The 13,420-nt window shown below is 38.4% G+C and overlaps 1 protein-coding gene across 6 annotated transcripts in view; it reads left to right on the top strand.

Annotated features, from left to right (window-relative positions):
- PTPRM (protein tyrosine phosphatase, receptor type, M) overlaps positions 1-13,420 on the top strand; it is a 360,339-nt gene that overhangs the window by 321,255 nt on the left and 25,664 nt on the right. For all 6 annotated transcript variants that reach the window (XM_014938720.1, XM_014938716.1, XM_014938719.1 and 3 more), the window contains one exon: positions 4,236-4,333. In XM_014938720.1, coding sequence (XP_014794206.1) covers positions 4,236-4,333 — 98 coding nt within the window. The remainder of the gene's footprint in view (positions 1-4,235; positions 4,334-13,420) is intronic.

Below are 13,420 nucleotides of genomic sequence, written 5' to 3'. Positions count from 1 at the left end.
TTTATTGCGCTCTTTTCAAGATGGAATTTAACTGCTGCAGGCATAAGTCTTGTGTTTTGTCAGTCCACCACCTCCATCAACACGTGCTAACGGCTGCCACTGCCCATGCACTGTCCCTGGGGAGCCTTTGGAGCTTAAAGGTGTCCATTTTCTGCACATTTCTAGCTTTAATATCTACCATTGAATTTGGTCGCCAGCTTGTGGATTTCACATTCTGCGCTAGAAAAATGTTTTAGAAAATCCTTGTTCCTTGTTTAAGCTGCTTACTTTTCTAGAAATTGAAAAATGGCCCATACATTTACAAGTCCCTTCTGAGTAAGTGCTGGGGACATTCCAAGGTTCATGTTTTCACAGAATCACCATGGTTGGAAGTGACCTCTAAGATCATTGAGTCCAACCATTTACTTGTTTCTTTGTGTTTTTGCTTGCTTCCTTACACTGTTTTTCTGTATTCTGGGTTAGTTTATCACGGTCAAATTGATCACACACCCCAGTAGCAATACCAGTTGCTAGAACAGAGTCTCATAATAACAAGCAAAAATAGAGGCTCTAGAAAGCTCTGTGTACACAGGCAGCTGCTTAAAACCATTCTTAAAAACCGTGTGATATTCCATTTCCTAATATGTTTGCATTCCCAGAGCAGCAACTAACAACTACTGGTAATACAACTAATGGTTGTGATATATACAACTGATCATTTCTGTTGAATTTTTTCAATAATGCATTTAATTAGCTTGGGGTTTGGAGGGTTGATTTCTTTTTCTTATTTTCCTTTGCTTTTCATTTTCTGGTTGCAGTATGTTGTTGATTTCTTCTTTTTCACAGCAGAAATCTTTGATACCAGCTAGTACATTGTGTAGCTAATGGGGTACGCCGCAGGCCTACTGTTAGGCAGCACAGTACCTTCTCTTCAGACCTTCTCCTCCCACAAGGGGGCAACTGCTGAGAATAACCTTCCTGCCTATTGTGCACACATCTGTTAAGTTGATGCTTAGAACAATTATAGGCTCTTTCTCTCCCTGCCACGACTCTCTGGAATCAAATTGTTCAGTTCTTCATGACAATAAATCCTCCAAACCTACCTAGCCTCTAATGCTTTTCCATTTTGGCTGAAGACAGGTAATAATTTATTCATATGTCAGAAAATAATTTGAAAAATGTCAAGAAGAAAAGAAAAATGGGGTAGAAAAGAATTACTTTCTGAGACTTTAAGGTAGGCTTTTGGGTGGTTTTTTCCTTTCAGTGTCCTGAACATGAAAGCAGTTTGGAGGCTACATGTAAGAATTGGAGAGGAAAAGCAAGAAAATACTTGAGAATACTTGATCAGGAAACCCTGTCAAGCACTTTTAATTATGATTGTCTTATCATTTGGATAGTAAGATCGAGAAGAACATATTCAGCATGGCAGAATAGGACACTTCTTCTGGAAGAACATTTGCAATCCAGCTTGAAAGACTTGTCAGAGCTCAGTTCTTTCTCTGGCCTGAAAAATGTATTACTTTTTCTAAAGATTTCTTTTTCTTATAATTTATTATTTTTTTATTTATAAAGAATGATAAATTTAAAATCTTTAGGAAGGAATTAGTGTTTAGGATCTCTCACTAGTTGTAATTTGTTATATCAGAATCTGAAATGTAGGAATCTTTAAATCACAAGATGAATTATGCTGTCCAAAAAAAAAAAAAAAATCAGGAATAAGTTGTTGCACGCTGTCTCAGAGCTGTCAAAAAGAAATGACTGCTACAAACTTGGGCTCGACAGTGTTGTATCTCAAGTGAATCTGTGGGAAAGAAAACTGAAATAGTACGTAAAGAAACTTGCTACATTGCCCCTCAGTTTCTCAAAGATTCTGGCTTCTTGCAAGGGGAGAAGAAGATGGCTGTGTAGACAGAGAGTCTTGTCTCACCTTTCCTGCAGCTTTACCAAAAATATATTCATATGAACAATCCCGAATCCTGTGGTTACAGAATGCAGTGGAGCCATTCAGATTTTCGCCATTAAACCAGGCTGTGAATCGGGAGTCTTGAAGCAATAGTGTTGTTATTTTTTGTCCTTGATCAAGCTTAAATAATCTTAAAGATGTGTCATGAACTTACAGACTCTTTCCAGGACACAACTTTGTGGAAGAATGCCTTTTCCTAATCCTAGTTTTAGCTACGCTCCTTCAAATATGATAGCAATAGTTATTCTTCTGGGTATTTGTTTAAGATTGGAGAGGAGGGAAGGAGCTATTCAGAGATAGTGTTTTCTTACAGTGAGTAAAATAGTCACCTTCCTTTTACCAGTAGGAGAGGTTGGCCAATAACCTTTCTAAAGCTGTTGTTATATTGAATCCTGCATTACTAATAGGCAAGGAAGCTAAGTTTTCACTATACTATGTATTAATTTTCTTACTGTGGCATTCAAAGTTTCACTGAGACAATGTTACGTATCCAGGACACTTAAGTAGAAGTAAAATACTTATTGTAAATTTCCATATGGTGGAGAGTGATCTAAATCTTGTCATACTTCAGAATGAAAATCTCACAAAAGTATCAACTGTTCTGTGCTGTAAATAAAAAGGAAAAAAAAAAAAGAAAAAGTGTCAGTTTTGCAGCCACAACATCAGCTTGAATTTGGTGATTTCAGAAACTGTAGTTTTAGATTGTGCTGTTATTCCTAATTTGAGACCTCCTGACATTTCTTGTGTTCTAACAGTCATAGCTTCCTGTTGTTTTAAATGGCTTTTTCTCCTGTTATATGAACTACCAAAGCAAGTAAAAGACAAGTTGAATAATTATAGGGAAACCTGTGCAACTAACTATATATGCAGCATTTATAAAAGCAGAGAAAGTAAAGGGGAGAATACAAACTTTTTTAAATGGTCTCTGCAAATTATGGATGATAAAATTATCCTTTGAAATTGCTGAAAATAAAAATAAATTTTAAAAAGTCTAAAGTTTTAGCTTATTCCCATCCTTTTTCCTTAAACTTGGGCTGTAAGTTCCATCATAACTGTGATGTTATTTGCCTAGTGAGTTGGTTCTGACTTGCCTGTGATACCATAGAGTCACAAAGCCATAGAGTCAGACAGTGGTTTCGGTTGAAAGGGACCTTCAAAGATCATCTAGTCTAACCCCCCTGCTGTGATAATATAGTTGTAATGTATTACTACGTTTTTCATAAATGCTTGACTTTCAGAGTGAAAATTTTATTTTCAAAGGGATCTCAAAGTACCAAAATATGGATGCCAAGCTGGACAAATCTGTCAATGTGTGGTTTTGTAATGCTTTAAAAGTGTTGGTTTCTTCAGTAGAGGAACATTTAGGCCAGTACGTTATCCATTTGTGCTCCAATTAGCTGATTTAAGGTATTTCTCTAAATAAGCCACTAATTGCTTACTGCACTGTAGCAGTTCAGTAATGGATTCAGTGTGGATGTTAAGTTTATAGTATCTGATGGTATTTTACATTTGTTTATTCTTATTGGCTTGGTGATTTTAAAGCAGTGGTTTAAAATTGGGGTGGCACACTGAACATCATGGGTAAGGCATGTTGGCTAGAAACAGAGAGGACCAGGTATGTGCAAAGTGATGTGGTTGTTCTCAACGCTTTACATTTCTGTAACGTTTCCTGTGGATTGGTGCCCAGCTCTAGCGCGATGCTAGAGGAAGCCCTGTGTGGTTGTCTACAAAAGCCCCCGGGTTGTTGGGGAAAGCAGTGCCGAGGTCATGGCTGCCCTGGTGTGCCAGGGTTCTTTGCTGCTTTCCCTGCTGTTTTGCAGAGTGATGTATTGCAGCAAAAAACCATAACTTCTGTCTCACTTCAGGAAGTACAATTTAGGAGCTGGGATAATTTGATGGATAGTGTATACTAAGAAAAATATTAGAAACCAGGAAAGGCCACATACTCCATTGAGGCTCATTTCATTCCAAATACACCTTCCCTGGGTTATCATCCAATTGTTAAGAGAAAGAGTAATGTTATCCATTTTTTATAATTCCACTTCTGGGTATTACAGAGATAAATACCTAAATGCTGGAGAACTAACTTTCTTTCAGAGCACTATTTCAGGGGAAAAAATACTTAAATGCAGATAGGTGGGATGACAGAAATGAAATTGACCCTAAATGAAAAATATGATGATAGTGATATAAATACATGCGTATAGTCAACGGTTTCTCAAAGTTCCCCAGAGACAAGCTTCCAATCATGCGACTTTCAGAAAGTAACCTTTCCTTTGATTTATTGTTTCAGGACCGATGCAGGAGACAATATATGACTTTTGGAGAATGGTATGGCATGAAAACACAGCCAGCATAATCATGGTTACTAATCTCGTAGAAGTGGGAAGGGTAAGTGATTTTTGTACTTAAAAAGATGAAAGACTTCCAAGGTGTTTGCTTTTAGAAATTAAATCACAGACCAACAAGATGTTTATATACTGAATATAGCACATAAAATATTTATGACTGCCTCTGCTAAGAGGTTCATTATCAATTATTTTTAAACATGCCTTGGATGCTTGGCTTTGATAACATTAGCACAGTAAAAAAGTAACTGATAAAGCTGCATTCTGTATAGCACAGCTTGCAAAGACTGCCAAAGAGGGAAAGCGTCATGTCTTTATGTATATCTCAGACATACCGTTTCTGTTAAGGGAAACTCAGGAATTGATTACAAAGCAGGTTACAGGTATGGAGTCATGTTTGTTTTTTTTTAAGGGAGGCTGAGGGGGAGTAATTTCTGAGAAAATTAGTTGAACTATGATATTGCACCTTCACAGTATACTAGTCTAATTCAACCTGGTTTGTTTGGATTTTCCTTTCTGTAAGCCTTCTGGGCTAAAACAAAAAAAAAAAAAAGCTTTATTCATTTGTACACTACATTTGTTGACCAGGAGGTCATCTTCAGGAGCAGACTTGTAAAGGAAAGCTTTACTTTGTTGATACTGTGTACTTTTCTTTCTTTGTTTGGTAACTTTTAAAGTAGGCCTCCTACTCAAGTTATTATGGCTAATCTTGTTTTCAACAAGTATTGAATGGAACCATTTTCTTTGTTTCTCACAACCATCAATAACCGACTCTTTCAATTTACTGCTTTGTCTATGCACTGGTGTCTTAGTCTCATTTGGGATGTTTTTTTTCCAAGAAAATTTGCTTGGGAACTGGGCATATAGCTTTCATCTGGAATGAAAAAAGCCCACTGTCTTTATTGCAACTGCTGCAATTATTGTAAATCACACTGTTGGAATAAGAAGTCAAGTGCACATATCTTGGTGTGAGCCACATGGCTTTAAGAGATGTTTTTAATTTCATGCTGGTGGAGTGGCTGATACCCCTCTGCTCTGGGGCATTGGCATGAGGATAGAGAGAAAGCACTGTTTGTGTGGTGTGAGTCAAAGTGTTGGATCTTGTCTCCTTTTTAGCAAGTTGAGTTTTACAATCTCAATTTATTCTTCCTTGTGTCCTTTGCCAATTGTTCATATAAATCCTAAAGTTTAGATATCTGTGCGCCCAAGCCTGCCAACAGATCAGGTGCCAGTATTATTTTTAGATATAAAAAAGATGGGATTTGTGACTGAATTTAACACCTGCTGCAAGAACATGTGTACGACTAATTGCAGAGACCAAAATGGATCATGGACGCTGCTTTAAAAATTCCATCCCTTGAGTAAGGAAGAAGGGAGAAATAGTTGGGTGGTCGCATATCAATTCAAAATGGATGGATTTGTAAGAAGAGGAACCTCTCCAGCAAACCCTTTCATTAAAGCTTTATACATGTTCATAAGTACCCAAACACATAACTTAGGAAGTGATGTTTTCAGGGTATGGATAAACAAGCCTGAGAGAGAAAATAGCATACTGCATGAAACCACATACTGTTTTCCTACAGTCAGTATTTGAAAGCATCAGAGTGAACTGTCAGGTAAGGAGAGCCAGGGAGACACCACTCTTGGTGCCAGTGTTGGCGGCCTCAACTCACAATCTTTTGGTGCTCAACACATTCCCTTAGTGGCAAGCAATGGTTTGTGCCACCGTAGAGATTTCTTCAGGGTTCAAGAGTCCCAGTGGGATACAGATCTGCAGCTTTGTTTTTTCTGGCAGTGGTAGAAATGACTTTGTTCTCGCTTTCTCGGGAGGCTAACATAGGTGAGATCAGAGAGCAGAAATTGAAATGAGCTTTTAATGGAAATGAGATCGTATGAGCCACAGCACAATCCAGTGACTCCTCTGTTGGTGCTTCTCTCCTGCTCCCATAGCTGGAACCATCAGCACAAGGAGACATATTACAAACACACCATCTGTCCTGCAACCCCTAACACAAGCTCTGTGCCACCTTGATTAGTAATGGTTTTAATGGGCCCTTTGGTAGCATTCCTGCAGGGTAAACCTTGTAACCTTCCCAACCTTGAGGTTTTCTCTTTCAATTGGTATTTCTGGTGTAAGATTTATCAGTGGTTATTATTTTTATTTTTTAACCCTCTTGACCCATTGTAAGCTGAGGAGGAAAATTCCTTCATATTTTCAGGAAAGAGGAATATCTATTTAACATGTTTGCCACACAGTGTACGTCCTTCATGAATTAATCATTGAGGGGGCGTATGTGTATTTGTTTACCAGGACTGGCTGGATAGTCATTAAATCAGTGCTAGGAACTTGCTTCTTGCCCTGGAGCATTATGCATCAGGACTGTTTTAACTGCAGATGGAGGAATCACCATGAGGCTGTCCCTAATGCAAGCACCTGCTGCAAATGACTCAGTCCCCGCATTACCCTCCAGCAGGGTCCGGGTACATCTGCCAATATCTGTCATTATCTGAGGCATACTTGTCAAAACCATGCATCCCTTTAAGCTCTTGTGTGTTCCAGCAAGGGACCCTTGTCAGTGTTTCTGGCACCTGCAGACTGCTGTGCACCTGGTATTTAAATGGCACGGAAATGTGTTTTGATTGTTTTCTCTCTTTAATGAACCCACCTGAGGGACATTTAGCTCTTTATCTAGTAGCCTGTTACCCAGTCACTCACATTTACACTGCTGGTGTGGAAATTCAGAACTCGCTTGTGCTGTTATACTAATCCATCTGCCAGAAGTCTTATCACAAAATCTGCAGGGCTCCCAAAGGAGGCTTTTGTACTGGTAATTTAAGCTAATGATTTCTAAACATATTTAGTCAGTTTTATGAAGACCTCATTAGAATGTGACTGTTTATTAAAAATCCAAATGAGGTCTCACAGTCATTTAGAAAAATCATTGCTGAGTTGCATGAACAGTTCTTTGATAATGGATGATGAAGTGGTTTTTAGTTAAGATTGGCCTAGGTTGACATAAGAACTTGTACAAAAAAACTAAACAAAGAAGCAGCCCTTGAAGCAGCCTTGAAAAAAAGTCTCTGTCTTCTTCATGCTGGGTCAACAAAATGAGAATTTTCCAAATCACACACTAACAAGTAAAAATTAAAACCAAGACTCATAAAAATGAATCAGTGTGACCCCAAGCTATTTCAAAAAAATGTATTTTGGATTGTATTCATGCAGGAGGCCTCCATGCTCATGTCTGTATGTGCTAGAGCAACTGAAGATAGTAGCGTAGCTTGAGACATCTTTTCCTGAGAGATTTAGCATATTCTGAGGGATTATTCTAGAAGAAACAAAACTTTTTATCCAACCAGTGTAGGGGTGATCAGAAAACAGACACAAAGAGAACATCTGGCTTACTCCAAGAGACTGCTTTGGAGTACAGACTTGGAAAGATAGAGCTGGATCTTTTTGTGGAAAACAAGGGGAACTGGATCAAGGTCTTCATGTACTGGCCAAAGTCTTAGGTTGCTTCTTGAAGTGTTTCAATATTTGCACACATTGAAACATTTCTTTCCTCCTCAAAGAGTTATTCTGGGAAAATTTAGAATATATTCAATTGTGCCATCTAGCTGTCACCTCCATCTTTGCTCTTCTTGGGCTGGTACTAACACTTGGTTGGCAGAATCAAACTTGGCATGTCACGTCATTTGTCATTTGTCAGTACTCACTTTCTCTCCCACTCCTTGTTTTTCCTTGAGGCAGAGGAAATTTAGTAATATCTGATTAATAAATGGTGAAATGCACTGATGAAATTCAGTGGAGGTGGTTGATATATAAATGTGCTGGAAGGACTCATGATTGTTATATTGAAAGCATGATAGACAAAGTATTTACAAAAAAAAATCACTAGAAATAATTATAAAAAATAAAACCTCACCCCAGGAGCATAGTAATTACAGTAATTAGTGTTTCGCAATTATTATCCAGAATTAGAAAACAGCCAGTGCTAATAGTGTTAATAAGCACACAAAAGACCCTTTTTTTGAAAGAAGGCAGGGTTGACTATAACAGAATGGATGTGAACAAACAGGGGAATGAAGGTCAGCCATAGACTGAAATAAATAAATAGCCCCTGTGCCTGCGCACACCTTAGCGCTGCTGAAATAGCCTCTCACTGCCATCTTGTCTCTCAGGAGTGTTATGCTTTCCTGGTAGCCATCTCACACTCCTCCCGGTGAGAGGTGACTTTTCCCTCTCAGGAGCTGGCAGGACCATACCTGCACAGGGAAAAAGAAAGAACACAGTGGTGGCATAGCTTTTCCTTTGCTTGTTTTACTGGACCTCTGGTTGACGTGCTACATACATGGGCACTCTCATCTACCTCACTGCAAAAATGTTGATGGCTTTGACTTTTCATTGTTGAAAAAAGTATGGCAGTGAGGAGACCCATACCAAGGTCTTCTGACAGAAAGGGAACATCTCCTTGCTTCTGGTTGGCTAAAAAACATTCCCTGTTGTAAGTTTTGGTCCCCCTGTTCAAGAAGGACAGGGAACTACTGGAAAGAGTCCAGTGGAGGCCCTCGAAGATGATCAAGGGAATGAGGCACCTCTCTTATGAGGAAAGGCTGAGACACTTAGCCTGAAAAAGAGAAAAATGAGGGGGGATCTTATCAACGCTTATAAATATCTACCGGGCAGGTGTCAAAAAGATGGTGTCAGACTCTTCTCAGTGGTGCCTGGTGACTGGACAAGGGGTAACGGGCCACAAGCTAGAACACATTAATTTTCCACTCAAAATGCAGAAAAACTTATTTCCTTTGAGGGTGACAGCACTGGAACAGGCTGCCCAGAGAGGTTGTGGAATCTCCTTCTCAGGAGATATTCAAAACCTGCCTGGATGGGTTCCTGTCCAGCCTGCTCTAGGTGAACCTGCTTTGGCAGGGGGTTGGACTTGATGATCTCTGAAGGTCCCTTCCAACCTCTACAATTCTGTGATTTTGTGATTCTCAGGAATTCTTGGGTGTGGGCCTAGCACTAAGCAGTCATATGTGCATGTGTTTGGGTCTTGGGTACAAACTTGGTCCTTGCTCAGGATTGGTCAACATTCCAGAAATATTTCTAAACTAGATACAAATACATTTCATTAACATACAAAATCCAGAAATCTTTGTGTTGAACCAGATCTTCTTCAGGTCTACCTGACATTTTCTTCCTGTTACAGACAGACAGTAAACATTGAAAAAAAACTGCCAAAAGCTGCCCTGTCCAAAGACTTGTTACTGAAAGCATATTGCAAGAACCAAATAAAAACTTCATAGGAAATTCCAGCAACGTTAAAACTGTGTGACATTTCCAATGGACTTGCCACCTATTCTTAGAATAAAAAAAAGGATTTTTTTTTGGCACAAAAACATTTATGAAGCTTGTACTTATATGTTTTACAAGTTTTGAGAATATTCCATGCAGAAGGACCCTCTAATAAACAAAGGTGAATTCAAATTGTATTTAAGATTCAGATCGCCCATTACAAAGACATTGCAAAGGTGAAACAGTGGCTCTTTAAAATATCTCACAAATAGCACATTTGTATTTAGTATAAATGGAAGGACACTCTATCTAATTGAAACTGCCTCTAAATTTAATAAGCCAAATTACCTACATTGGAATTAGTTCAGGATACTGGCATTAGTGCTCCTTAGGAGGTGTGCCAAAGAGTTTGCAAGCATACTGAAGACTAAGATTTCATTTTAACTTTTCCATTGAAAGAAAGAAACCACATTTTGGAAATGAGAGGGAGAAAGGTTGCTGTACGAAACCCTTCCCTACCACTAGGTAATTCTAGTCACAGTTTGTAAAACCTATAGTGTCTTTCCCCATCTAGAGAATATTTTTTTCTTAATCGTGTTTGCCGAGAACACCTGGGACCTGTGCTTATGGTACATGTATTAGATATTCATTGTTTTACTTTTGGTTTCACTGTAATTCCAATATCTGTTGTTGGATACTGTATAGTTTATACTTTTACAGAGTACCAATGAGAAAAAAATAAAACAATCATAATTTAAAGTTATTGTTAATCTTTCAAGTCAGTGAACCCTTCTAGTCATGAAAACAGATTTCAGCTTTCTAGACTTCTAACCAGACATATTAAGTTGGCATTATTTCATTATGTGTAGCAGAGGAGGAGCCCTTAGGGAAAAAAATTGGCTGTTGTTCTTCAGGAAGGAGAAGGAAGGACTCTTTGCAATCATTTAATAAAGATGTCCTCAGATTAGCAATGTTAGCATCATCAAACAGGACATCATCCTACAAGCGTTCAGCAATGTCCCATGTCACTCAAAGCAGACATGGTTTCAGATCTCAATGTTTTGATGCATTCTTGTTTCCAGTAAAAGCTATGTTTCAAAGAATGTTAATCAACAGAGATTACTATCTTAATGCTCACTAATCCAATTGAGATAATTCACTTTGAGAAATAAATAAAAGAGGCTTAAGGATACACAAATGGATCAAACCCCTTGTTGGGTTAGCTGCTGAGGTGCTGCCAAGGTGTAGGAGACACGTATAAGTGCAGTTTTCAAAAAGGGCTTTAAGTTCTTCTTGTAAATGCCAGGCCTTAGTGAAACGGCTTCCATCACTGCAAGTCTCCTCACCTCTGCAGTCTCATGAAATTAATCTCTCAGTCTCTCTGTGATGGAAGAAGTATCCAGGAGGCACCAAGACAGTTTTACTTTACCCACTAGAGTGACACGTAGAGCTTTCTAACCGAACATCAGATGATCAGGTTTTGGAGCCAGAAGGCAATCCATCAATACAGTGGTGCTCTGTAGCTCAACTAATGGCATGATTTTGCTCTTGGAATGGAAGCATGATTCAGAGCACAGGCTGTTCTACTCAATGCAGGCACATCAAGTCCTCGGAGCACAGGACCTGAGCAGTATGACCGTGATTTCACAGTTGTGTAGGGGATTAAGACAGGCTTTGAGGAGCTCCAGCTAATCCTATAACCATCCTTCATCTTGGCATGGGACCACCCTTCTCATGTGCTCTGTGCTCAGGTTTTTTCCTCCAGGGCTGTACTAAGATGCGCTGATTTACGACCTTTTTTTAATGCCCAGTAGAAGACAAAATTGCCTAAACATAAACAATGAAATAGGGGTAATCCATATTCTTCTGTTGGTACTAGCGATGGAGGCAGGACCAGTGCAATAGCTTTACCTTAGCTCATCTTTACCCTAAAGCAATTTTTGTATACCATAAAGACTAATTTTGTTTCATGGCCACACATGGCACACACAAGTATGGCCACACCATGAGTTTGGCCTGTCAGCTTTATTCCATCTAATCCCAGCTAACAGGTTGATGGCATGCTAACAGTGTACCTGAGTCTTAAAAACAAAGGGATCACACTGATTCCCTCAGGTGGAATGCATTAGTGTATGGCTACCACTGGATGTGTCCAGAAAGCCAGCAGTTCTGGGCAGAAGTTCAATGAGAGTGCATCCACCAGGCAACCTAGGAATTGTGCTGCTGGGGCAACACAGGGCAGCAGGAGGTGGAGAATTATGTCAGCTCTGAGTCGGCACTGGAAGAAGTTAGACTGAGCTAGTGGAATTCATGGAGACATCTCTCCCCCTCTGGGAGCTGTGAACAACTTAACGATTTCTGGCTGCCTTTTTGCAGAGCCATTAATCTGATGGTGCCAAACAGTATCTTAAATGTTATTTTCCTCAATACTCCTCCATACCTCTTTTAGAAAACTGTAAAATGAGGTATAAATGAATTAACTGACTTGCTCAAAAGCAAACAAAGAAAATGGAAACAAGAAAGACTGTTCTTTCTGTCAAAGGTTGTTTTATAACTTATAAAATGTTCTTAAATCACAATACATTTTTTGTTTGAAAAGTATTTAAATAAAAACGCTTTCAATTATTGGATGTCCTTTCAGTTCAAGTCAGCCAAATAAAAGTATATGATGTTATCCTAGCTACATCTGTAAAATCTGTTAAAAATTTTCACCAGTGAGCTTGGTTAGCTATTTCATTTTATATCTTAGAGGTTTCACTTCAAAATTTATGTCTGACTTATCATCGTTACTTAGTTCAGGATTAATTTTAAATTAGAATATATAATACTACTGTTCACTAACGACAATCCATGCAGTGCATAGCCAGTTATACCACCTTTTTGCTAAGAATATTTCAGAATCAAAGGAAATTGGAAACTTTGAATAATCAGTGTTATTTAAACTGTTCTGTACGAACTACAAAGTATATTTCACAGCCAGCTCACATATTAATTCTGTAATATTCCTCCTATTCCAGACCTCTAAGTAAATGAATTACTGTCCTGGCTTTCATACTGCTTTTAGCTAGATGTGTCACGTTGCCAAATGGCTAAATATACAGCTTCGGAAGTCACAATTTGTGTTCATTAGCTATCCACTGCCTACATTGTTTGTTATATTTAGAAAGAGCAAAAACAACTTTCCACCTTCATTTCTAATTCTTAGTTTCTTGTATTAGACTATTTTGCTGGGGGATGGAGCTAGGAGGTGGAAGTAGGTAATCATCTTCTCCAAATTTCTAAAATTATGAGTAAAATAAACATGTTTGGAACAATTGGACAGTGTACCTTGGGATGAATAGATTAAACCAGAGCATTTTCATTATGTCTCTGGCAATCACCCTTTTATCTCATCTTGTGATGAACATCTGTATTTTTTGGCACGTTGTTAGGATATAAATGTGGGGTGTATCTGAACAAACTCTCAATTATAGTTCTGCTCAGATGAGATTTCAAAATTATGTTTTCTACTTTGTGGACGATATTTACTGTTATGGTAGCAACTGTGCGGAAAAAAAAAACTAATGCATTTAGTATTCAGTTCTGGATTCATGTATCAATTATTTAGCTAAACCTTCTGTTCGTAGGGGGTTTTGTGAAACATGTAGCAAATGTTTATAAAAAGGGAAAGAGATTCATCAAGTCACAGTAGCTAAAGCTATGCTAAAAAAGAAAAACTGAACAAACATATGTTACCAGAAATGTTTCTTATATTTGATGAGTAAAACCATATTCTATTTTGTTGCAATTGTCTTTCCTTGTACAAATAGAGGCCCTGATCCAATAAACACTTAT

The sequence above is a fragment of the Calidris pugnax genome, unplaced genomic scaffold (assembly GCF_001431845.1).
Source record: "Calidris pugnax isolate Ruff unplaced genomic scaffold, ASM143184v1 scaffold13, whole genome shotgun sequence".
In the NCBI taxonomy this organism is placed as follows: Eukaryota; Metazoa; Chordata; class Aves; order Charadriiformes; family Scolopacidae; genus Calidris; species Calidris pugnax.
The sequence above is the reverse complement of the archived record's forward strand: the minus strand, read 5'-3'. Positions and strand labels throughout refer to the sequence as shown.